The 23,423-nt window shown below is 44.0% G+C and overlaps 1 protein-coding gene across 1 annotated transcript; it reads right to left on the bottom strand.

The window, feature by feature from the left end:
- Positions 1-592: 592 nt before the first annotated feature.
- Positions 593-22,918, bottom strand: MSX2 (msh homeobox 2). Its single transcript, XM_033927472.1, has 2 exons — positions 22,618-22,918; positions 593-2,273 (listed from the first exon to the last, which is right to left on the bottom strand). Exons 1-2 carry the CDS (start codon positions 22,862-22,864, stop codon positions 1,852-1,854), a joined length of 669 nt encoding a protein of 222 aa, XP_033783363.1. The 5' UTR covers positions 22,865-22,918; the 3' UTR covers positions 593-1,851.
- Positions 22,919-23,423: the final 505 nt, after the last annotated feature.

Genomic DNA, 23,423 nt, shown 5'->3' with positions numbered 1-23,423 from the left:
ATTTAGGCCTGGGTTTCACAGGCATAACTGCCTGCACCTAAACATTAGCCATGCGAATGGGCGCTACGCATGATTCTATGAACTGAATTTAACGCCAAAGATAGTTTATAGAATCACGCCAAGTGCTGACCTTTTCAGTGCCAGCTTTTTAGGGGGACAATGTTCCCTTTAGTAGAAGAGCCCCTAACCCCCTCTTTTACAAAGGTGTGCTAAGCTTTTTAGCGCGCGGTTAGCGCATGCGTTGATTTAGCGCATGCTAAATCCGCGCTAAAACGCTTAGCGTGCCTTTGTAGGGAATGGACAGTAATCAGGATTGAAGCATTGACAAAGCACAATTTCAAACTGGGGATCATTCAAACATCTTGTTTTGCCTTCCAACTCTTTCAGGGCTGAATTGTTTATTATAGCTTATTAAACATGATATAGCATCTAACCAGCCTATGAAAAAGAGAAGGGGGTGGGTGTGTCTAAGGTATATTTTATAATCGTGGATGCTAATGACCCGTCAGCCTCAGATTCTAATGTGTTAAAAGATTACCGACATTTCATTTATGTTGACCGAGGATTACAAAAAGTCAGACGTCCACGCTCATTACCAGCACATAGACAAGATTTTAATTTAATTTCAAATAAGAGATATATGAAATAACTTTTCAATATTTTTTTTACAGGGTGTCCCTTTCAAAGGGACTGGAATATAATGGGAAGACAACAAAACTTTTATGGTCTCGTTCTATATCTTGCCATCGACGCGTTCAAAAGGAATCCAAAGTAATGTTTCTACAATGTTTTGCAAACATTAAGCATTACAGTATTGCATCATTCAATATGGGCATGAGCGCCTTAGCCCTGTTTGCAAAATGTTAATTTGCTCGATTTAAAATCATTAGACGTTTGCATTCTGTAATCTCTGCATATACTTGAATTGGGAAGGGCAGACATTTTGAATTCTCCACCCTCCAACATCTCTTCCGCGAAATCCCAGCAATGCCAAACTATAGCCAATGATCTCTAGTAGATGAGAATTATATGCCCTGAATAAACATTTCCTTGCAAATTTTGGGGCTTGAATTCTCACTCTGACTCTGATTTACTAAATTCTCTCCCCTATAGAGGTGGGATGGGAGAAGTCTTAATAGATCTTAGAGACCAGGTACAAGACATCAGTCAATGATGGTTTCATGGAAATGTGCACGTTCGATCATTTCAGATAGACTTAAGTTCTCTCGGCACCTTTCTTCCAATTACTCCTGTATATTTCCTATTTACAAATTCTTACCTCCACCACCCCCCTTTTCCAAAGCCACGGTAGCGGCTGCTGTGTGGCAAATGCTCCAATGCCCATTAAATCCCTATGGGTGTCGGAGCGATTACTGCAGATTTGTAAAAGGAACTCTGTTCCCAACTTGGTCTTTCTTAAAGTCAAGAATTTAGATCATTAATCTTTTTGCACCCCAAATTAACAGGTATATAAACTGACAAGTTATTCTAAGAGAATAAAATGTTCTAGCCCTTAGTTTTTTGTAGCATGATGGTATTAAAATACATTCTGAATTGATTTTCACACCTGCATTACTAATCATTTTGTAGAATTAAAAAAAAATGTTATCCTGGGGGCGAAGTCTAAGAATGAACTGTGCGGCTCATTCACACTCAGGTTTGTTGGTCCACGTTCCCGTTCATTAGCAGATCATCGCTTCACTTTCTTTAATGCGAGCATCAGTGTGCACACTGAGCTCTTCAAATCACAGAAAATGGTCAACATAAGTTATTTTGGTCCATCCTCGGGCAGGGAAACTCCCCACCCTGAAGCAAGACCATCGTCCATTTCTTTTTCTTTGCAATGTTTTCTTACGATAGGTGGTACATGCTGTATCCAACAGGCGTAGCGTAGAGTCCTACCGGAGGGATGGGGAGAACGGGTCTATGGAAAGGGTAAGAAGTTCCATAAAGCGACGCGGCTTGGAGAGGGGAACTAAGGGGGTATGGGAGGCTGAAGCCAGGGGGAAGGATAGGTTTTGCAGCCATTTTTAACTTCTCCAGTTCTGCTTCTTGCAGTCTCTTGGCTTTGGCTCTCCGGTTCTGGAACCATATTTTGACCTGTGTCTCTGTAAGGTTCAAGGAGCTGGAAAATTCGGCTCTTTCCGCAATAGACAAGTACTGTTTCTGCCGAAATTTGCGCTCCAAGGCTAGCAGCTGGGAGGTGGTGAAGGGCGTCCTGGGCTTCCTGTTGGTTTTATGCTTCCTCAAGGTGCAGTTGGGACTCAAGTGTCCTATAAAAGAAAAAAGAAAGAGAAAAAGCTCTCATTAAATGCTGTAAGAGGAGACAGCTGAACACATGGCGCACAAGGACCAAAACAGAGAGGGTCATTTGAAAGCTCTACTAAACTACATTAGAGCTTAATGGGGGGGGGGGGGGGGGGTGAAGGTGTAATGCAAAATGCCATTTGTAGTAACTGCTTGTCAGCACCTGCTAATTGCATTATTTTTTGGACGAGGGATTTGGGAAGGAGCATTAGCTAACTCAATGGATAATGCAGACTTATCACCTTGCAAATAGGAGGCGGTAAGAGCCCCCCCCCCCATTTATATTTTTGCAGGTTTCTGGCAAACGACGTTCGTACTCCCACTTCATCTTCCCCCGTAGATTAGATCCCTTGAAGGACTCCTCAACTTTAGGAAAGCAATAAAAACATTCCTCTTTGCCTAACCCCCCTGCCCTTGACCGATGAACTAGAAAGAAATGTATATTGGCACCAGAACCAGTATGTGCCCACGTAAGGCAAACTTGTATTGTAAAATCTATGGCAAATTGTAACCTGTAACTCCGGGATAAAAACTTAATTTCAATAAATAAAGAAAAATGAACTTTAACTATACAATGCACATGCGGTATTGCATATTCTTTCCCAAGGGACCCTCAGTCACAAGGGGGCACCCGCTCAAACTCAGAGGAGGGAAATTTAGTGGTGACACCAGGAAGTATTTCTTCACAGAAAGGGTGGTGGATCACTGGAACGGACTTCCGGTGCAGGTGATCGAGGCCACCAGCGTGCTCGACTTTAAGGGACATCCAGTGGGATCCCTACGTGGGTCGAGCAGCACTCAGACTTAATGGGGTGGGTCAGTAGAGTGGGCAGACTTGATGGGCTGTGGCCCTTTTCTGCCGTCATCTTTCTATGTTTCTAAGTCACTTCCAAAACTGAACCCTTACGGCCCTTCTAGATGTTTCTGGAGCATTGTTAGAGCAGAATCAAAGCTTCTGGATCAGATCAGTTCGAGGCACATACGCACACATCTTCATTTATGATGTCATAGCAAATATAAGCTAGAAAGCACGAGAGAACCTGCGATTCCGGCAACCAGGGACACAGCTCCAAAAATGTTCACAAAATAATACAAAAAACAGCTGGTTAGTCTGTACCTGTATGCTTTTACATAAGGTACAGCCCTAACATTACTTAAGTGACCACACAGGGCTCCTTTCACAAAGGTGCGCTAACCACGCGTACACTATACGCTAACGCATAAGCCTATGGACGCATTAGCGTTTAGCGCTTGCTACGACGGCTAACGCACCTTTGTAAAAGAGGGGGGCTAGTCATTAGATGGAGTCAAGGTCGCCTCATTCTGCACAAGTAACACTGATTAAAAAAATAATTACTACCAACGGATAGAGCAAGAATTTAATTAAAAGGATGAGGCACAATGTTACTGAAGTTAGACCGTATTCAGTCTCTTGCACCACGTGCAGGACAGTAGCAAGCAAAGACTTTAAATTTGAGACTTTCAACCCATCCCAGAAACACAAATGGGCCAAAGCACATAATTTTCCTGGAGAAGGATGAGACAAGATACTTTCTAGTCATTAGTTTCAGGTGAAGTCGTCTTTGGGCCCAGTCTGCCACACATATGTAATTCATAGCTCCACTAGCTAAGGTCTGGGGTCGCTCTGCCTTTCTACCTATAAATGTGTCGGACCGCTGTGCTCGACCTCCGCCCTGGAACAGGAAATGACGTCAGAGGAGGCAGAGGAATCAGCACAGCTGTAATTGACTGCATCGTTTAAAAGAATTAAAAAGTAATCATAAAATATATATATATAGGCACTTGTCATGATCGCATCGAAGGAGGCCCGATAAAAATGCCAGAAATGACCTTAGACGCAATTCACATCAAACATAGGTGCCAGACATATAGGCTTTCAAAATCTTGGCCTACATTTCCGGCACCTAGGTTTGACGGTGGCTGTGATTCTACAGAGGGCGCCACTGCATGACTGACATGACTGGTGCCATTTTTTGGAGGCACCGGCATGTACATTAGCGCAACTTAGAACGGGAATACTATTCTTACCGCCTACAAAATGGGCAAAATTAGCTCACGGCCATTAGTACAAATTTTTTTTAAAAAAGAAAATTGGCCATTTTGCGGCTGTGGTAAAAATAGCCGTTAGTGTGTAGAGAAGGTCCAGCAAAAGAGCACAATAAGGAAATTTCTTTTTACCACAGCTTATTATTGTAGTGTTGTGTACTTGGGATTAGTACAGGTAGTGCTGAATTCCACTATGAATTTGTTATTGGACTTAAAACATGATCATTTAACTCCCTATTATAGGAAATTACGAGGGCTGACTGCTGAGAATACGATTCAGTCCAAACCATTGATGATACTTAAGCTCTTTGTACCAGCATTCTTGTAAATATTTGCATGATCTGTTAACGTGGTTCTTCCCACGAAGATCTCGTCAATCTGAAACGTCATGAGTGGGAAGTTTGACTTGAAAAGATGCAGAAAAGGAGCTATTTGGGAGCTGCCCCCGTGGCTTGGACTATGTTGACAGCAGGAAGGACCCTGTCGAGAACAAAACTGGACTCGATGCAGATGGCTGTTGAGACGGGGACCTCAGGACTTGGGGAGTGTGTGGTGCAGTGGTTAGAGGCACAGCCTCAGCGCCCTGAGGTTGTGGGCTCAAATCCCACCCTGCTCCTCGTGTCCCTGGTACATTAGATAGAGTGTGAGCCTGCCAGGACAGATAAGAAAAATGCTTGAGGACCTGAATGGGTTATAAGCAGTGTTCCCGCTAAGCTGCGTTGGCCTGCGCTCGCGCACAAAATATTACATCGCAGCGCAAAGTTTCTCTTCACAGCGCACACACGCGTCGGTAAGGTAAGGGGACGCATTGGGGGGATTGCACTTCCCCACAATTGCCATGCTTCGGTTCCTCTTCTTCCTTCCTTCCTCCCCCCCCCCCCCGCGGGACCCTGCGGCACCATCAACTCTTACTCCCTCTAATGTCGGCCCTGCAGCTCCAGACTTCCTCGCACCTTCTCCCCTCCCCCTTTGGATCGCTATTATTTTAAATGTTATAGCCGCGGAGCTGTATCCATCAGTGGAGATGTCTAACCTCGGCCTGCCCCGGAACTCTTACTGCAGCAGCCGCCCGTCTAGGCAGGAACAGGAAGTCACTGTTGCAGTAAGAGTTCCGGGGCAGGCCGAGGTTAGACATCTCCACTGATGGATACAGCTCCGCGGCTATAACATTTAAAATAATAGCGATCCAAAGGGGGAGGGGAGAAGGTGCGAGGAAGTCTGGAGCTGCAGGGCCGACATTAGAGGGAGTAAGAGTTGATGGTGCCGCAGGGTCCCGCGGGGGGGGGGGAGGAAGGAAGGAAGAAGAGGAACCGAAGCATGGCAATTGTGGGGAAGTGCAGAGCTGCAGGGAAGAGTGTTGCGGTACCCAGCTGGAGGGAGAAGGAAGATGAGGGAGGGAATTAAAGGAGATGCCAGGGCTTGGAGCGTAGAGGAAGGTATGCCAGTCTAAGGGAAAAGGAAGGGGGAGATGTGAGAGCATGGAGGGGGAGCGAAAGATGGAAGAAAAGGAAAGGAGAGAGATGCCAGAGAATCAGGGAAGGGGAGATACCAGACTATGAGGAGAGGTGTGGGAGAGGGAAGGCGAGGAGAGAGATGCCAGACCAATGGGGTGAAAGGAGAGATGGAAGGGGGAGGCATACAGTTTCTGGAAGGGGCATAGAAGGAGAGAAGATGCCATATAGGGGAAGAGAGACGGCAGACAGTGGATGGAAGGAAGAGAGTTACAAGAAGATGAGGAAAGGAGAAACCACAGAAGACAAAGGTAGAAAAAAATTTCTATTTATTTATTGCTTTAGGAGACATGTGTCACTGTTTCTGTGAAGCATTGTATGCAGAGTCCAGCTTCTTGCTGGTTCAATTTAACCTTTGTCTATGTATTTTTATTTTATCCCCCCTTTTACAAAACTGTGAAGCGTTTTTAGCACCAGCCTTGGTGGTAGCAGCTCTGATGCTCAGAATTTTATGAGCATCAGAGCTGTTACCTCCGTAGCTAAAATCCACACTACAGTTTTGTAAAAGAGGGAGGGGTTAGTTTGTGATTACATATTCCTTACTAGGCGAAGGTGTTTTCTGTGTTCTGTGTGTTCGAAAGACATGGTTTTCTGTTAGGATTGACGGTGTAGGATTGATCTGTGCTGGTCTGGCTTGTTTAGTTTTACAATGGGTGTATTGATGTACTGCTCACTGCAATATGTAAGATGCTGCCTTTTCCTAGGTACTCATGTGTGACGTGTGGTTTGTTACTAAAAATCATGTTTTTCTTACAGATGGGGGGGGGGGTGCCAAAAAATGATGGGCCCCGGATGTTACATATGCTAGGTACGCCACTGTATGTAAAGATACCAGAAAGCTGGCGTAGCAAAAACTTCTAAGTTTTGAGTATTTAACCCTCCCACAATCTCACGGGCACTCGTTTCAAGTTTATTGAGATTTTGATTTAAACGCAATATCAAATATTTTCAATGCGTATAACAAAAATAAATTTGGGGAAATAAATAAAACCATTTGAACCAGTGTTCCCGCTAAGCTGCGCTGGCGTGCGCTGGCGCACAAAATATTACATCGCAGCGCACACGTTTCTCGTCACAGCGCACGATCGGAAGAGGCGTACGGCAGATGGCAGGGCAGCGAGAGGAGAATCGGGCGAGTTGGCTCATAACTTGCTGGCGCCCGATATTTTTGGCTCACGGTGAAAAAAGTTTGCTCACAACACCCGCCCGCTTAGAGGGAACACTGGTTATAAGTGGTCTATAAATACATTAAAATATCTGTTCTCTGATTCTGTTTGGGGTCCTTTTATTAAGCTGCACTAAATGCTAAGACATGCATTATATTCCTACGGGCATCTTAGCATTTAGTGCGAGCTAAATCGATTAGCGGACCTTAATATAAGGAGCCCTTTCTTTGTTTTAATTATTCTGTATTTACGTAAACCACCCTGTAATAAAGCGGTTTATAAATCTGAAATAAATGAAATGAAATGCAGCTTAGTAAAAACGACCTCAGGGCAAAATTTGAAATCAAGGTATGAACATTAACAATGGGAGTAAATTCAGGGAATTATTCAGGATTTTTATATTTCAATGTAAAGTCATCCCTCCCATGTTCTTACAGTTTATTTAAATCAAGAAACTTTTTTTCCCCTTTAAAATATGAGACTTTGCACAGTTTCTCTCTGAGTGGAAGAAGGGGCTGCCGGGATCTAGCCTGGAAACGGGACTGACAAGTGTGGCGATTAAGGGGCCCTCTGACTCAATTAGTGTACAAGAGAAATGGAGGTCGTGAAAAAGCAGTCGGTCCAAGTCTGAAAACTGCACTATGTCAGGGTCTAAACCAGTGGTTCCCAAACCTGTCCTGGGGGACCCCCAGCCAGTCAGGTTTTCAAGATATCCCTAATGAATATGCATGAGAGAGATTTCCATATAATGGAAGCGACAGGTATACAAATCTCTCTCATGCATATTCATTAGGGATATCTTGAAAACCTGACTGGCTGGGGGTCCCCCAGGACAGGTTTGGGAACCACTGGTCTAAACCTTAAAGCTTGAAGCATTTAGCATCTGCTGTGCAGACAACCACCGCCATCACCTTACGCTATTTCTGGAAAGGTAATAAGGCCCATCAAGCCCAGTAGTCCGTTCTCACGGTGGCCAATCCAGGTCAACATTCCATTCAGAATTCTAAAGAATAGCAAGATTCCGGAATCCCAAGTCGTAGCAACATTCCATGCTACTGATCCCAAGGATAAGTAGTGGCTTCCCCAATGTCTATCTTAATGGCAGATTATGGACTTTTCCTCCAGGAATTTGTCCAAACCTTTTTTAAACCCGGAGGTGCTAAATGCTGTTTCCACACTCCAGCAATGAGTTTCAGAGCTTAATCATTTCTTGAGTGGAGAAATTATTTTCTCCTATTCGTTTTACAAGTATTACCATGTAACTTCATGGAGTGTCCCCTAGTCTTTGTACTTTCTGAAAAGAGCAAGCGATCGATTCTTCGTGCTTACCTGTACGTAATAAGGGTGTATAAAATTATTCTGGGAGGGAGGGATAAGGGGAAAATGCCTTTTAATTCCACTTGAAAATACAGCCACTATTTCCCATGCAAAATAAGAGTGTGGCGTAGTGAGGTTGTGGGTTCAAAACCCTGCACTACTCCTTATGACCCTGGGCAAGTCACTTAATCCTCCACTGCCCAGGTACATTAGATAAATTGTGAGCCTGCTGGGACAGAAAAGGAGAAATGCTTGAAGTACCTGTATGCAAACCGCTTTCAGTGTGGTTGTATAATGAGAAAAAGGCAGTATACGAGCCCTTTCTCCATTTAGGATTATAATGACAGTGTCAATATTGGCACTAAATGTTTGGTAAGAGAGCTCCAAAAACCTAATAGCTATTAGGTATAATAGCTGAATCCGTGGGCTGAGAACCAGGGAAGCCTGGTTCAACTCTTAATGCGGCTCCTTGTGATCTCGCAAAGCGCTTAACCCCCTCCCCACGGCCTTAAGCACAAAAATTATAATCCATCTGGGAACGGGAAAATAAATACAGTACCTGAAGATAACTCACCCCGAGTTACAACTGGAAAAAAAAAATAAAACAAAAAGGCATGAGCCGAGCCTAAAATCTCTTCCCTTGCAAGGATTATGTGAATATTTCATGCAGAAGGACCAGAGGACCCGGGTTTGATTTACATAGGAGGAGTGTGTGGCGCGGTGGTTGAAGCTACAGCCTCAGCACCCTGGGGTTGTGGGTTCAAATCCCACACTGCTCCTTGTGACCCTGGGCAAGTCACTCGGTCCTCCATAGCCCCAGGTACGTTAGACAGATTGTGAGCCCACCGGGACAGACAGGGAAAATGCTTCAGTACCTGATTGTAAAAACCGCTTAGAAAACCTTGATAGGCGGTATATAAAATCCTAATAAACTTAAAACTTAACCTTAAACACTGCAGTTCCTTGCGACACCTTTCCATAAACCACTGCTTGTAACCACAGAAAGACGGTATATCCAATCCCCTCCCCTTTTGTTCATAAACATGTGTAGGCACATTGCACGTAATTTCTATGCTAAACATCTTTGCTATGAAGATGAAATTTAATGTGGACAAATGCAAAGTGATCCAAATCATAATGATTGGATACTAGGGACCACCTTGGGAGTCAGTGCTCAAGGAAAGGATCTGGGTGTCCTTGTAGACAATACGCTGAAGCCTTCCGCCCAATGTGTGGTGGTGACGAACAAGGCAAACAGGATAGAAACATAGAAAGTGACGGCAGATAAGGGCCAAGGCCCATCAAGTCTGCCCACACCAATGACCCTCCCTTCCCTCCCTCTGTGAAGGAAATATTTTAAAAATGGACGGTTAACAAGACTAATGGCCTCTTTTACAAAGCTGCGCTAGCGGCCCCGAAGCCCACAGAGATTTAAAGGGCTTTGGGGCTGTTGCCGCGTGTGGCTTTGTAAAAGAGGCCGTAAGAAATGTTAGAATGCCTCTGTATCGCTCCATGGTGCGACCTCATCTGGAGTACTGCGTTCAATTCTGGTCTCCTTATCTCAAGAAAGATACAGAAGGTTCAAAGAACAGTGACAGAGATGATAAAGGAGATGGAACTCCTCTCATACGAAAGACTAAAAAGGTTAGGGCTCTTCAGCTCGGAAAAGAGACGGCCGAGGGGAGATAGGATTGAAGTCTACAAATTCCTGAGTCGTGTAGATCGGGTACAAGCAGATCAATTTTTTACTGCATCGAGATTTACAAAGACTAGGGGACACTCGAAATTACAGAGTAATACTTTTAAAACCAATAGAAGGAAATATCTTTTCACTTAGAGAATAGTTAAGCTCAGGAACACATTTGCCAGAGGTTGTGGTGAGAGCGGTTAATGTAGCTGGTTAAAAAAAAAAGATTTGGACAAGTTCCTAGAGGAAAAGTCCCTAGTCTGCTTTTGGGACTGTAGCATGGAATGCTGCTACTGTTTGGGTTTTAGCCAGGCATTTGGACTGGATACTGGGTTAGATGGAGCTTTGGTCTGACCCAGTAAGGCTATTCATATGTTGATGCCTTTTTAATTTGGGGAATTTGATTCTTGTCTGATGTGAAGTAAAATCTAGCATTACTGCCGGTTAATATGATTAACCAGTGATGCTTGTCCCTACTCCTGAGAAGTTTGGAATTAAAAGGAAAGGTAGGGTTATGAAATAGAGCGGAAGATTGGGAATGCTTTACTACCAAATGGAGAAGTAACTTTCAGACTACAAAAGTGAAAAAAAAATAAAAATATAAATATGAGAGAGAGAGAGAGAGATAAAGAGAGGGAGGGAGGGAGAGAGAGAGAGAGATAGATAGAGATAAAGAGAGGGAGGGAGAGAGAGAGAGAGATAGAGAAAAGAGAGAGAGGGAGGAAGCGAGAAATATATATAGAGAGAGAGGGAGGAAGTGAGAGAGAAAGAGAAAAGAGAGAGAGAGAGAGATAAAGAGAGAGAGGGAGGAAGCGAGAAATATATATATAGAGAGAGGGAGGAAGTGAGAGAGAAAGAGAAAAGAGAGAGAGAGAGAGAGATAAAGAGAGAGAGGAAGGAAGCAAGAAATATAGAGAGAAAGAGAGAGAGAGAGAGAGAAGAAGCGAGAAATATAGAGAGAAAGAGAGAGAGAGGGAGGAAGTGAGAGAGAAAGAGAAAAGAGAGGGAGGGAGGGAGGGAGAGAGAGAGAGAGGGAGAGATAGAGATAAAGAGAGAGAGGGAGAGAGAGAGAGATAAAGAGAGAGAGGAAGAGAGAGAGAGGAAGAGAGAGAGAGATAAAGAGAGAGAGAGGGAGAGAGATAAAGAGAGAGAGGGAGGAAGCAAGAAATATATAGAGAAAGAGAGAGAGGGAGGAAGCGAGAAATATATATATAGAGAGAGGGAGGAAGTGAGAGAGAAAGAGAAAAGAGAGGGAGAGAGAGAGAGATAAAGAGAGAGAGGGAGGAAGCAAGAAATATAGAGAGAAAGAGAGAGAGAGAGAAGAAGCGAGAAATATAGAGAGAAAGAGAGAGAGAGGGAGGAAATGAGAGAGAAAGAGAGAGAGGGAGAGAGAAAGAGAGAGGGAAAGAGAGAGAGAGAGGAAGCGAGAAATATAGAGAGAAAGAGAGAGAGGGAGGAAGTGAGAGAGAAAGAGAAAAGAGAGAGAGCCTAACCTAGTCATGTTTCAGCGCAGACAACCAGCATCATTACATATCACAAGAGAGTTCAACGCAAAAGAAAATACAGAAATGCAATAAATGCATCTAACATAAATGAATAAATGCTGTTATCCACTTATCCAATGGATGTGCCCCAGGTTGGGTGGTGCTTCTTCACTTAAGTGATATGGGTTGGGTTCTCACTCCTTGTTCTAAATTTTCATTTTTAATGTTTATTAAAGGCTGAAGTTTCTTCATTAAAAGTTAAATGTTATCATGTTCATGTAAATCTTATGTTCTTTAGGGTTGTTGGGTTTTAGTACCAGAGCCAGGACCGAGATTTGAACCCCCACATCCTCTGGTTGGCAGAAAGCTGTCAATTTCCACTAGGCAAACTAACAGTATTGCAGTAAGTTGTTGTTTTGTGTTTTTTTTTTACAGGGAATTCTGTAAATGATGTTTCTAATGACCGAAAGGAAAGAACTAAACCCCCCCCCCCAACACACACACACACACTTTTTACAAAGCCACAGTATGATACCAACGGCAACAATATCGAATTCAAACTGCGCAGAAGAAAGGCCCGACAATTTCCTTCTGTATTCTACCACGAAAACTTGATGATATCATCGAGTCCTAACAACCCTTGTAGCTCCCCCTTGTCTATTCCTATTTACTGCCATAGAACTAAATGGTATGGCAGTATACAAGAATAAAGTTTATTATTTATTATTATTATTATATAAGAAATAGAAGGGAAAAAGGTTAGGATCCGATAGGGAAAGTGTGGCGCAGTGGTTAAAGCTCCAGCCTCAGCACCCTGAGGTTGAGGGCTTAAATCCATGCTGCTCCCTGTGACCCTGGGCAAGTCACTTAATCCCCCCATTGCCCCGGGTGCATTAGATAGATTGGGAGCCCACCATGACAGACAGGGTACCTGAATAAATTCATGCAAACCGTTCCGAGATTCTCCTGGGAGAATGGTATAGAATAAATAAATAATTTATCGTTTCTAGAGAAGAATGTTTTTGCTACATGTATTGTTATATTTTTCTTGTATGCATGTTTCCTGGAAACGGCTTAGTTTTAGACTGTCCAAAAGTTTTTTAAATAAATAGATGGTGCTGACAGCTGTTCGCAGCTCTGTACACTTAACATGCAATAAGAAGCGATTACAATCAAGGCAGCTGACATATTACATACAAAGTGCTAATTTTGTGCCTGGAACTATGGAGGGTTAAGCGACTTCAGGGAATTAAACCAGTTCCCTGTGTTCTCAGGCCAGTGCTCTGAGGCTGTAATTCTGGGGAGTCAGGGACCACGTCTTGTTACACACGGGGGGAGGGGAGGGGGAATCTCTGTGCAGTTAAGCCCAGCTGTAGCCAGAGGCAACGTGAAACATGTTGGTGAAAAACTTGCTCTCGGCACTAATTTGGCCGACTTTCAAACGACAATGCTGAATTAGCAGCTTTGGCGGTACAGCTACACCAGGGGTCTCAAACTCGCGGCCCAGGAGCCACATCGTACTATTTTGAGGCCCTCGGTATGTTTATCATAATCACAAAAGAAAAATAAAACAGTTTCTTGATCATATGTCTCTTTAGCTATAAATGACAATATTATTATTAAGATTTGGAAAGATTTATAAACTATAAAGAGTTTTACCTCATGCAAAATTGTCATTTCTTTTATAAGACATTAACTATTTTTTTCTGAGGCCCTCCAAGTCCCTACAAATCCAAAATGTGGCCCTGCAAAGGGTTGGCGTTTGAGACCACTGAGCTACACAGACCAGGGATCTCTCCCGTGCTTGAAAATGTAAACTACAGCTCCTCTATGAGGCAGATCAATCTTTTGAAATGAGGCTGTTAATGGCTCAGGAGGTCGATGGCCATAGCTTCCTTTCTCTAACCCCCCCCCCCCTCCCCGAGAGTAAATCACGGAATGTTTCGGCACCAGCGACCGTCAAACAAAACAGGGAAGCAGGTCTCCACGTCCGACACGAAAAGACGAACAGTGGAGGAGTACCAAGGTCCAGGTGTGGAACTTTATTTCAAGACTTCATAAGTGAATCTTGATGACACTCACGGTAACCACTTCCAGGAGAGTGGTTCGCAGATCCCTATAAGCCTGGAACTTCAGCTTTTGTCGTCGCTCCGTTAGCTTTCACCATCACACTGAGGATATACTTTTCACATTATATTTACATTAAATGGGTCAAATAAGGGCAAAGCTTAAAATTTATAGTATTTCCAAGTTGTCCTGACTATTCTCACAGGGAAACTAGCGAGTTCCCTGACTGGGTTTTTTGAATTGTTAAGTCATTAAACTTATAATAGTGAAGGGGGGGGATATTTTATTATTACATATTGCATAAGATAATGGAATACATGGTAGGGAGGGGTGGGAAGGGGGGAGAGATAAGAGTTTATGTATTGTAGCAATGATAGTTTTTAAGTGATGTATTTATTGTAATTTTGAAAATGAATAAAGAATTACAAAAAAAAAAAAAAAAGAATTGTTAAGTCATGATACAGGCTGCCTTGTGCAGTCACGATACAACCTGTCCCACATTTATAAGTGCTTTTGAAGTGTGCTACCTTACACAGGGGTCCTTTTATTTAGGTAAAAGGACCCCATGGTGACGAAGGTTGCTGATAAGGCTCCTGAGGCAGGCCCGATAGGCTGAAACGCACTTATAAGGTTGCACACCTGGACCTTGGTATTCTGCACCAGTGACATCAGAACAGGGTCTCCATGGCCACTCGGAATGGTTTGGTTTGGTTTTTTTCCCACAGTGCTAAAGGAGGTCTGGCTGCTTACACAAGAGTGATCACACCCGTTTTTCACAATCAAGACGGTGGAATCCTGCGGAGCCACGTTTGGGAAAATCTACTCGAGCCATTACCAACCAAAGATAAGTGCCAATGTTCGGTATATTAATAGAGAGTTGAGCAGTGAAAATGGCATCGTGGGTTTCGAGGGGGGCACATCAGCGCGACGACGGTTCCTCTATAATCTTACTGTGGTTCTAATGCACTGAGCACTCGTATTCACATGTATTCAATTAAGGGCCCCTTTTACAAAGGCACGCTAGCGGTTTTAGCTCTCGCTTAGCACGCACTAGCCGCTACCGCCTCCTTTTAAGCGGGCGGTAATTTTTCAGCTAGCGCGCGCTAATCTTGTGTGTGCGCTAAAAACGCTAGCACACCTTAGTAAAAGGAGCCCTAAGTAGTCTTTTTTACTAAGATGCGGTACACGCGCTAAATGCCAGCGCGTCCATAGGATATAATGGATGCGTTAGTACGCGTTAGCGTTTCGTGCACGTACCGCACCTTAGTAAAAAGACCCCTAAACATCGAAGAGAACAGATAACATAGCATCGTGCTTCTCAACCGCGCAGCCGTAAGTTCAACGCGGTTTACAAAAGATTACAAAACGGGAAAAGTTATTTGACCAAGCATTTGGAGGACAGATAGGTTTTCAACTGGGTTCTAAAGTGTTTAGAGGAACAGGCTGAAAGCAGTAGCGATCGAAATTCTTTATCGTGGGACGCTGCTTGAAATGCCAAAGTACGATCAAGAAATGTCTTGCTTTTACAACCCTGTACAGATGGAAAAGTAAACGGGGCGCGAGATCTTCTATACGATGCTATAGACAATCTATTAGAAACATAGAACATAGAAACATAGAAAGATGACGGCAGATAAGGGCTATAGCCCATCAAGTCTGCCCACACTATTTACCCACCCTCTTTAGTCTACTGACCCCCTAAAGTATAATTGTAATTATACTGTCACTCTACTGACCCGCTCATTCAAGTCCTAGTGACCCTATCCCTTGGCATGACCTCGTAGGGATCCCACATAGGTATCCCATTTGTTCTTGAAGTCTGGGATGCTGCGTGCCTCGACCACCTGCACTGGAAGCTTGTTCCACTGCTCAATCACCCTCTCCGTGAAGAAGTACTTCCTGGCGTCTCCACGAAACTTCCCTCCCCTGAGCATATAGAATGGAGCAGTGCCATACATAACCTTATAGCAGAGACAGCCCAACTTAAAACACGACACGAGCCTCCGTCGGGAGCCAATGCAACTCGCAATAGAACGGCTTCTTCAGACCATAGATCAATCAGACCGCTGTCTTCTGAATCAATACGAGTCTGGCCATGTTTATGGTATACTGTGAAAAGTATTGATCGCCTGTCAGTATCTGCCTGCTTATACTGATCAACATCGTCATTTTGAAAAGTGAGATCCTGCAGGAGCATGAAGCTGGGTTTTGATACAGTGACTCAGCATCCAAAATCCCCAGATAAAGACTTTTAACAACTCCTAAAAAGACTTCCAACTCCTACCTGTTTGCAAAAGAGTGCTTCAATAAGAAACAGCCTTATAAAACTCTTAAAAAGAAAAGCTAAAATGCAAGGTGTAACTAAACAAGCAGCAAACAGCCCTGGAATAAGCCAAAAGTCGTGCACAGCCCTGTACATTTATAGACGGTCCCTGCTCGGAAGAGCTTATAAGCTAACTTGGACAGACAGACACGATGGTATTGTTCTAACAAATCAGTTCTTTCCTTTAGGTCAGGGGAAGGCAATTCGGGTCCTCGAGAGCCGGAGCCAGGTCAGGTTTTCAGGATATCCACAATAAATATGCATGAGATAGATTTGCATCTCAAGGAGGCAGTGCATGCAAATCCATCTCATACATATTCATTGTGGATATCCTGAAAACCTGACCTGGCTCCGGCTCTCAAGGACTGGAATTACCTACCCCTGCTTTAGGTCATTAGAAATATCACTTACAGAATTCACAGTAAAAATTGGCTGCAATACTATTATTTTGCCCAGTGGGTTCAAATCTCAGTCCCGGCTTCTGTTCCCCAGACCAGCCGGGCCTAGGGATGATGCTGAGGGTGTTTCCAGGAGAAGGGGAGAGGAAGTGTCTGTCATCATTGAGTAGCGACACCTCATGGCCAGACCCAGAATCAATGTTAGCTTGGTCCTGGAGATGCAGTTTAGGGCTTTTGGGAAAAGTGTATAAAGATATCATAATTTGATGAGTGCTATCTTAAAATGGAAGACAGAATGCACAAACAGAAAGGGGTGGGGGGGGAATCCTGGTACCATAACCCAACAAAAGATAGTTCCCTCTGAGCTGGAAACAGGAAGAAATGTACCCAGCCAAAACAAAGATAATCTATTTAAAAGAGAGCACAAATATCTGAAAAATAAAAAGGCCTTTAGTCGAAAAAATCTCTCTCAGATTCAGTAGCAAAACCTCCTTGATTTCTATTGCAATGTATGTATTGAAACACATGAAGCGGGTCTATGGATATTGTACGATATGCTTATACAAATATCCAGCTGATTTTGACATAAAGACGGATATTTGCAATAGTACGTCCAAGTCCAACTTTTGGACATCTTGGAGGAAACGTCGAAAGTCAGGGTGCAGAAACGTCCATTTTCGAAACCGCTAGCCAGCCCCCAAATTTTGTTTTCAAAAATCACCTTCATGACATCCAGCCTTCATGACGCCTTCATGACATCCAACCTCAGGGCGCCCAACTTTTGGGGGCCATTTTCGACCACAAAAACGCTCAAGTTGAAAACGTCCAAATCTAGACCATTTGGACGTGGGAGGGACAAGCATTATAATGAACTGGCCACACAGACAAACCAATAGAGCAAGGAGGATCCTAGAAGGCACTGCTGTAAACTTCACATAAAGGGTGGCCGATGGACATCTCACTATAATCCCCTTATAACGTCTGGTGGGCCCTCCAAACTCCCACTTGTCTAATACCCCAATAGCCCTCAGGGCAGACTGTGACACCTATATGGCAGTATAGTAGAATTTTGGTGGACTCACACTTTCCACCATAAATATAGTGGTTAGCAGGGCTTATGGGCTTGGGTCCTCCTCTCTATGGGTCACCAGCTCACTCACCAGGCTACTTAAGACATACCAGATGCTGCTATTCTAGAGACAGGTACTATTTCATTCAGATTTTTTGGGGGTGGGAGCGGTTTAGTGACCACTGGGGGAATGTGGGAGGTCATTACTTCATTCCTCCAGTGGTCATTTACTCAGCCTGGGTACATTTCTAACACAGGTCCAGCTCCAGACGTCTAAGTTCCGTCCTGGATGTCCTGGGAAAGGTTTGATTATCGCCACAAAATGTCCAAGTCCACCCATAATACGCCTCCAATACTCCCCCCCCCCTTTTGAATTTTGGACACAAAGTGGATGGGATACCTCGCAACATGTCCAGAAAGTCGGTTCTGAAAATTGGCATTTGGACGTTTATGCCATCTTTTTTGAAAATGAGCCCCATAGTATTGAGACTCCTAATTAATTGAGGAACTTTGGTTTTTACGGGTAAACCAAACTTGAGTTTTTCTAAACAAACAACTCTACAATAAACTAATGGTACAAATGTCAGTTATTTACATTGGTTTTAATCCCGGAAAAGTATTTCCTGTATTTAAAAACAAAAGTTATCATGTCTTCTATAATTTTTTAGATGAATGCATAAAATATTTAAAAAACTCCCGAGTTGTCATTTAAACAGGGACAGTCCACATCAACCTGACGCTCTCTCTACATATGCAGGCTCCCATACTGTATCTCTTCTCAAGTAACCCTCCCCCACCCCCCAATTACCTGGTGACAGTGTGCTAGAGAGAAGGGGAATAATGAAAAACAGAATGTCGCATAAAGCACTGCCCCACTTGTATCATTTTGCCGTTTAAAGGGTCCTTTTCACTAAAGTGCAGGAAGCGTTAGCGAACACTTCATGCATGCTAAAAAGGTTTCCCAGGGGACACCAGCAAACACACCCTCCCCCCTTTTACAAAACCCGGAAGGAAAATAGCAAATAATACATAACAATTATAGGATAGGTTGTCTAAGCGAAGCGCGTTGGGAGCAACACAGATCATTTGGTGCACCGGTCTGCGCGAAAATCTGCTTTTTGCATGCATAAACCAGGTGTTAAAAAAGATTTTGTTTTTTTTTCTCAAAAGGGCATGTTATGAGGTGGAGAGTGGAAGTGACAATACCAATCAGTTAGCGAGTTGATTAACATGGGGGTGGTTTAGGTGGGGCTCATGCACTAAGGCAGGGGTCTCAAAGTCCCTCCTTGAGGGCCGCAATCCAGTCGGGTTTTCAGGATTTCCCCCATGAATATGCATGAGATCTATGTGCATGCACTGCTTTCAACGCATATTCACTGGGGAAATCCTGAAAACCCGACTGGATTGCGGCCCTCAAGGAGGGTCTTTGAGATCCCTGCACTAAGGGGTCCTTTTATTAAGGCGCCCATAGAATTTAGTATTTAGCAGACGCTAATCTTTAGCGCGCCTTAATAAAACGACCCCTAAGTTATTATAATGCCTGTCGCTATTGGCAAAATGTACGATACAAAATGCATTGGAAGCTGAATCTATACCCTATGTATAAGGATTTCGTGTCAGTTTTAGACAGTGGTAGAAATCTGGAACGCTCTTCCAGAGGCTGTTATAGGGGAAAGAAAAGGTTGGATAAGTTCCTGCTGAACCAGAACGTACGCAGGTAGGGCTAGACTCCATTAGGGCACTGGCCTTTGACCTAAGGGCCGCGGCGGGAGCGGACTGCTGGGCACGATGGACCACCGGTCTGACCCAGCAGCGGCAATTCTTATGTTCTTATGGTATCCTAAAAATTAGCGTGTGGCCATTAATTCAGAAAATGTGCCATTTTCTGGTTGTGGCACAAGAACCTTTAAAGTGTGCAGTAAAGACCTGTAAAAGGGCCCCTGTCTTACAGCTGCTCTTTAAAACACAGCTTAACTTATAAAGCAACCTTATTTAGTCTAAATTGCATGTGGAGAGGACAAAAGGTGGCATTTAAATTTATGATTTTTTTTTTAAATACTAAGGAGGCATCCATTATATTCTATGGGCACCTTAGCATTCAGCATGTGCTAAATCAATTATCGCGCCTTAGTAAAAAGGACCCCATAATTCTTTAAAAGAAAGTTGGGGGATTTGTTCGCATTATCCCCCTCTTTGACTAAGGGCTCCTTTAACTAAGGTGCGCTAGCGTTTTTAGCGCGTGCTGCATTGCCCCGCACGCTCACCCCACGCTATGCGTCAAGAACTAATGCCAGCTCAACGGTGGCGTTAGCGTCCAGTGCCCGCGGCAACGCACGCCATGCGCTCATCGAATGCATCCATAGACTAACGTGCATGCGCTAGCGTGCGCTAATCTGTGAACGCACCTTAGTAAAAGAGGGCCTATACCTCTCATCAAACAAGTCGAGAAACGTTTGGAGGGTTTTAAATGTTCATTTGACAATTTTTCTGACCACCAGCTATTTCCAGCTGGGACTTCTACAAAGCTAATAATCTTCACTGGCATTTGTCATAAACGTCCAGGCGAAATTCTCTGGTCAACACACAATCCCTTTAACCTGTACGGTTTTCAAAATCTTTAATTAAATTCTTAGGTGACACTTCTCTGAAAGTGCTTAGAGTTAATTTTGTTAAGCCGATTGGTTTCCATTTCAAATTACTTTCACGTAAATAACTTCAAACCATATTTAATATTTAAGGATTTATTGCTCTTTGACTATGTAGATTAGAACTCTTAATTTGGCTTAAGCGGTGATTTTTTTTGTAACTTTTTATCAAATTTCAAACAAGCAATTCATATACTTGTACACAGATTTATAAACATTAATAACAGAAAATGTATAAACCCAATGCCATTTAATTCAGTGTTTTAGGTTATCCCCTTTTAATTCAGCCTGTTTAGTCCACCGTACTTTGAGAGAGATTTTTAGAAAAATAATAGTAAATGAAACCAATCTTATCCAAGCTAGAAAGCGGCAGAGTCTTCATGACGGGTTACACATTTTCAGCTACGGGCACTACTTGCTCTTTTGATTCTCTAAATCCTAACAGTTGTTTAGGTAACTCTTGTTCTGACAGGAAATTTTAACTAAAAGTTTGCTCCCAGGACTAGGACTCTTGGTGGCTTATTCACCCTGACTGGAAAATGCTGAAATACTGATATATTCAGTAGGATTCTTATTACTCTTTATTTTGTAAGCTAGATTTTACTTAGGGTCTTCTTTACAAAGCCGTAGTAGTAATTCCTGCGCAGCAAATGTGACGTAGCGCATTGAATTCCAATAGGCCGGGACTCACTATTGCAGCTTTCTAAAAGGGACCGATAGCGCTGTACGATTCTTAGAGGAAATTCACACAAGTAGCATGGTGAAGATATCACAAGAGGCGAACCACAGGTGTACAAGGGAGGAAAAGTCAAGAGTACATCGGGTACATCCATCGCCTTGAAACTTGGTTTAGGCGATGAATCACATTTTTAATAAAACTTGGTACTCGCTGTTCACGATAAGAGCGCAGAAATTTATGGCTGGCGTCTGGCGAATCAAAAGGAAGTCCCAATCAGTGCCACATAGAAGCAATCTGACGAGAGGCCCGTGCACCCTTTACTGCTCGTCGCTTCATAATTTATGTCTTTCTAATTCAAATGCAGATTTTCCAGCAGGTAAAGGTGCAACAGGGTGGGAACAATCCAGATGCTTAAGGTAGAGAAGTCTCTCTGCAGTCTCTCCCTAGACACTTTAGGAGGGGGGAAGGAGTTTAGCCTCCCAAAACTAATGGCCAGAACGTATAACCGTGCAAATTCAATACTGTCGGACATACACTCTAACTGTTATAGGCTGATACATAACTAGAATATATCAAATCTACGATACATTTATGGACTGTGAATATATCAACTAGAATATATCAAATTAACCCAGTGACCTGGCATTAATAGTATCTCCAGCTTCTCCCGTGCCCCACTCATGCCCATCCTGCAGTGTTTCAAAAGGACATTACTGTGTGGCCTCAACCCTCATCCACCTTTATTATTTTGAAAACACGCACGTGTTCCAGAGATTCTGCACTTTTTTTAAGTGTCCAATTCTAACCACCTTTTTGGGGGGGGGAGGGGTTTTAATGCCTTTCACTTTCTAGACAGTAGATCGGCACTGCAAACTTAAAAAAAATAAAAACTGGAAATGTTTTTCATTAAGACGGAAATAAAATTTAAAAGAGCTGATTTTGACGGGGAAAGGAGGGCGTGAACGCTAAGGAAAACGAATATCTTCTAATATTAGGGCTCCTTTTACTAAGTGAGCTAGCGGTTTTACTGCGGGGTTAGCACGCCCAGCTTGCCGCTTGCGTTAGCATTTTCCATGTAGCGCGGGGTTAGCGCACGCTAAAAATGCTAGCATACCTTAGTAAAAGGAGCCCTTAGATATTTGAAACAGGAATGGTTAGGACAGAGATTATATTCATGAATTATGGATTTATCTCACGTTACCCATGTACATATTGTTTTGGCCAGTACTTCTTGGAATTATAAATAAGGAAATATCTCACAGAGCTGCGGTTTTGCGCCTTCCTGAACCTCTTCATGTTACCAAAATAAAAGTCGCTTTGTCTAATTATTAGGCATAAACGTGATTGCGACTATTTGTTTGAAACTCATCCGAGCTCAAGGCTGCCCGGTTAGTAAACGTGTTTACTGTCTAAAACTACACCGTGTTCGCTAAAACAGAAAGACTCCGCGCTAATGGGAATTTGAAAACCTCGTTAATTATGATGCGAAAAATTCGCGCTCTAGGAATACTGTTTCCTATGAGCAATAACGCCGAAACACTTAGAGAACCTAGCCTAGGATTAGTCTTTGACATTCATTATTTGCCACCGAACGTAGGGGCTTATTTACTGTTAAAAGTGCGCAAGGCTTTGGCCAAAGTTTCTCAGCTGGGAATTAGCAAAAGGCCTCGAAGCCCTGAGCGAAGAAGTTAGGGAGAGAGAAGCGGCAATCTGGCAGATCAAGACGGAAGTACTCCATGGAATAAGTAGCGTGAAATAAGCCAGATATCGACCTGCAACTTCTCCAGAGAGCGCAAAGGACACGTTCGCTTCTAGACCCCATAGAGTTGGCCATATAGCGCTACAGAGAGAGCAAAGAAGAAAGGCGTGCGCTAGGTCCGGTCTGCGGGGCACTCACTTGGCGGAGGCGAGAATCTGCCGCCGTCCTTGCCCCAGGACGCTCCATCCTCCGACGTCTCCGACTTGACCGAGGCCGTCTCCAGGCTCGGGCAGTCCCGGGCGGCGGAGCCGGGCTCGGCTCCCAGGCTGCGGGTCCCGGCCATAAGCGCCGCCACGCTGAAGGGCAGGCTGGCCACCCGCACGGGCTGCGGCCGCTCGTCGTCCGAGGACGGGCACTCCTTGATCGGGGGCGGGGGCGAAGCCATGGCCGCTGCCGTTAGCGCTCCTGCTCCGACTGACTGCGGCGATCCCCCGCGGCCGCCTGCTCTCCCCGAGCCCGCAGCGGCCGCCGCCAATCAGGGGCGCCCTTCGGTCTGACGTCAGCGCCGCTCCGGTGCCCATTGGCTGCTGGGCGCGTTCCGTGCGGGTATAAGATTAGCGCTGGTGCGCTATTCTCGCACAAACGAAAACAAAGCGGACGGGAAGGTTTCTGAGCTAAAGGGAGGGGGAGAAGCTCTTCTGCGTATTTGCCACCTGGCTGGAACCATTACCCACATTTGGAGGACGAAAGATTCAATTTGAAATACGATAGGAAATAATAAATACGGATTGTTCTTGGAGACACTATAAACGGGGGAATGGAGCTGACCTTTCTACATTTTAATATTGAAGGTGGTCCATGATCTGTTATTCACCCCCATCCGTTTTAGAATCACACAGATATTAGAAACTTTTAGCTTTCCTATGGCCTTGAGGGATTGTCATGCACACAAAGCAGGAAATCTTCTGACAGGGAGAGACTTTGGGCTTCACTAAATTAATAGG

The sequence above is a fragment of the Geotrypetes seraphini genome, chromosome 18, assembly GCF_902459505.1.
Source record: "Geotrypetes seraphini chromosome 18, aGeoSer1.1, whole genome shotgun sequence".
NCBI lineage: Eukaryota > Metazoa > Chordata > Amphibia > Gymnophiona > Dermophiidae > Geotrypetes > Geotrypetes seraphini.
Note: the sequence above shows the minus strand (reverse complement) of the source record. Positions and strands in the feature narration are given on the sequence as shown.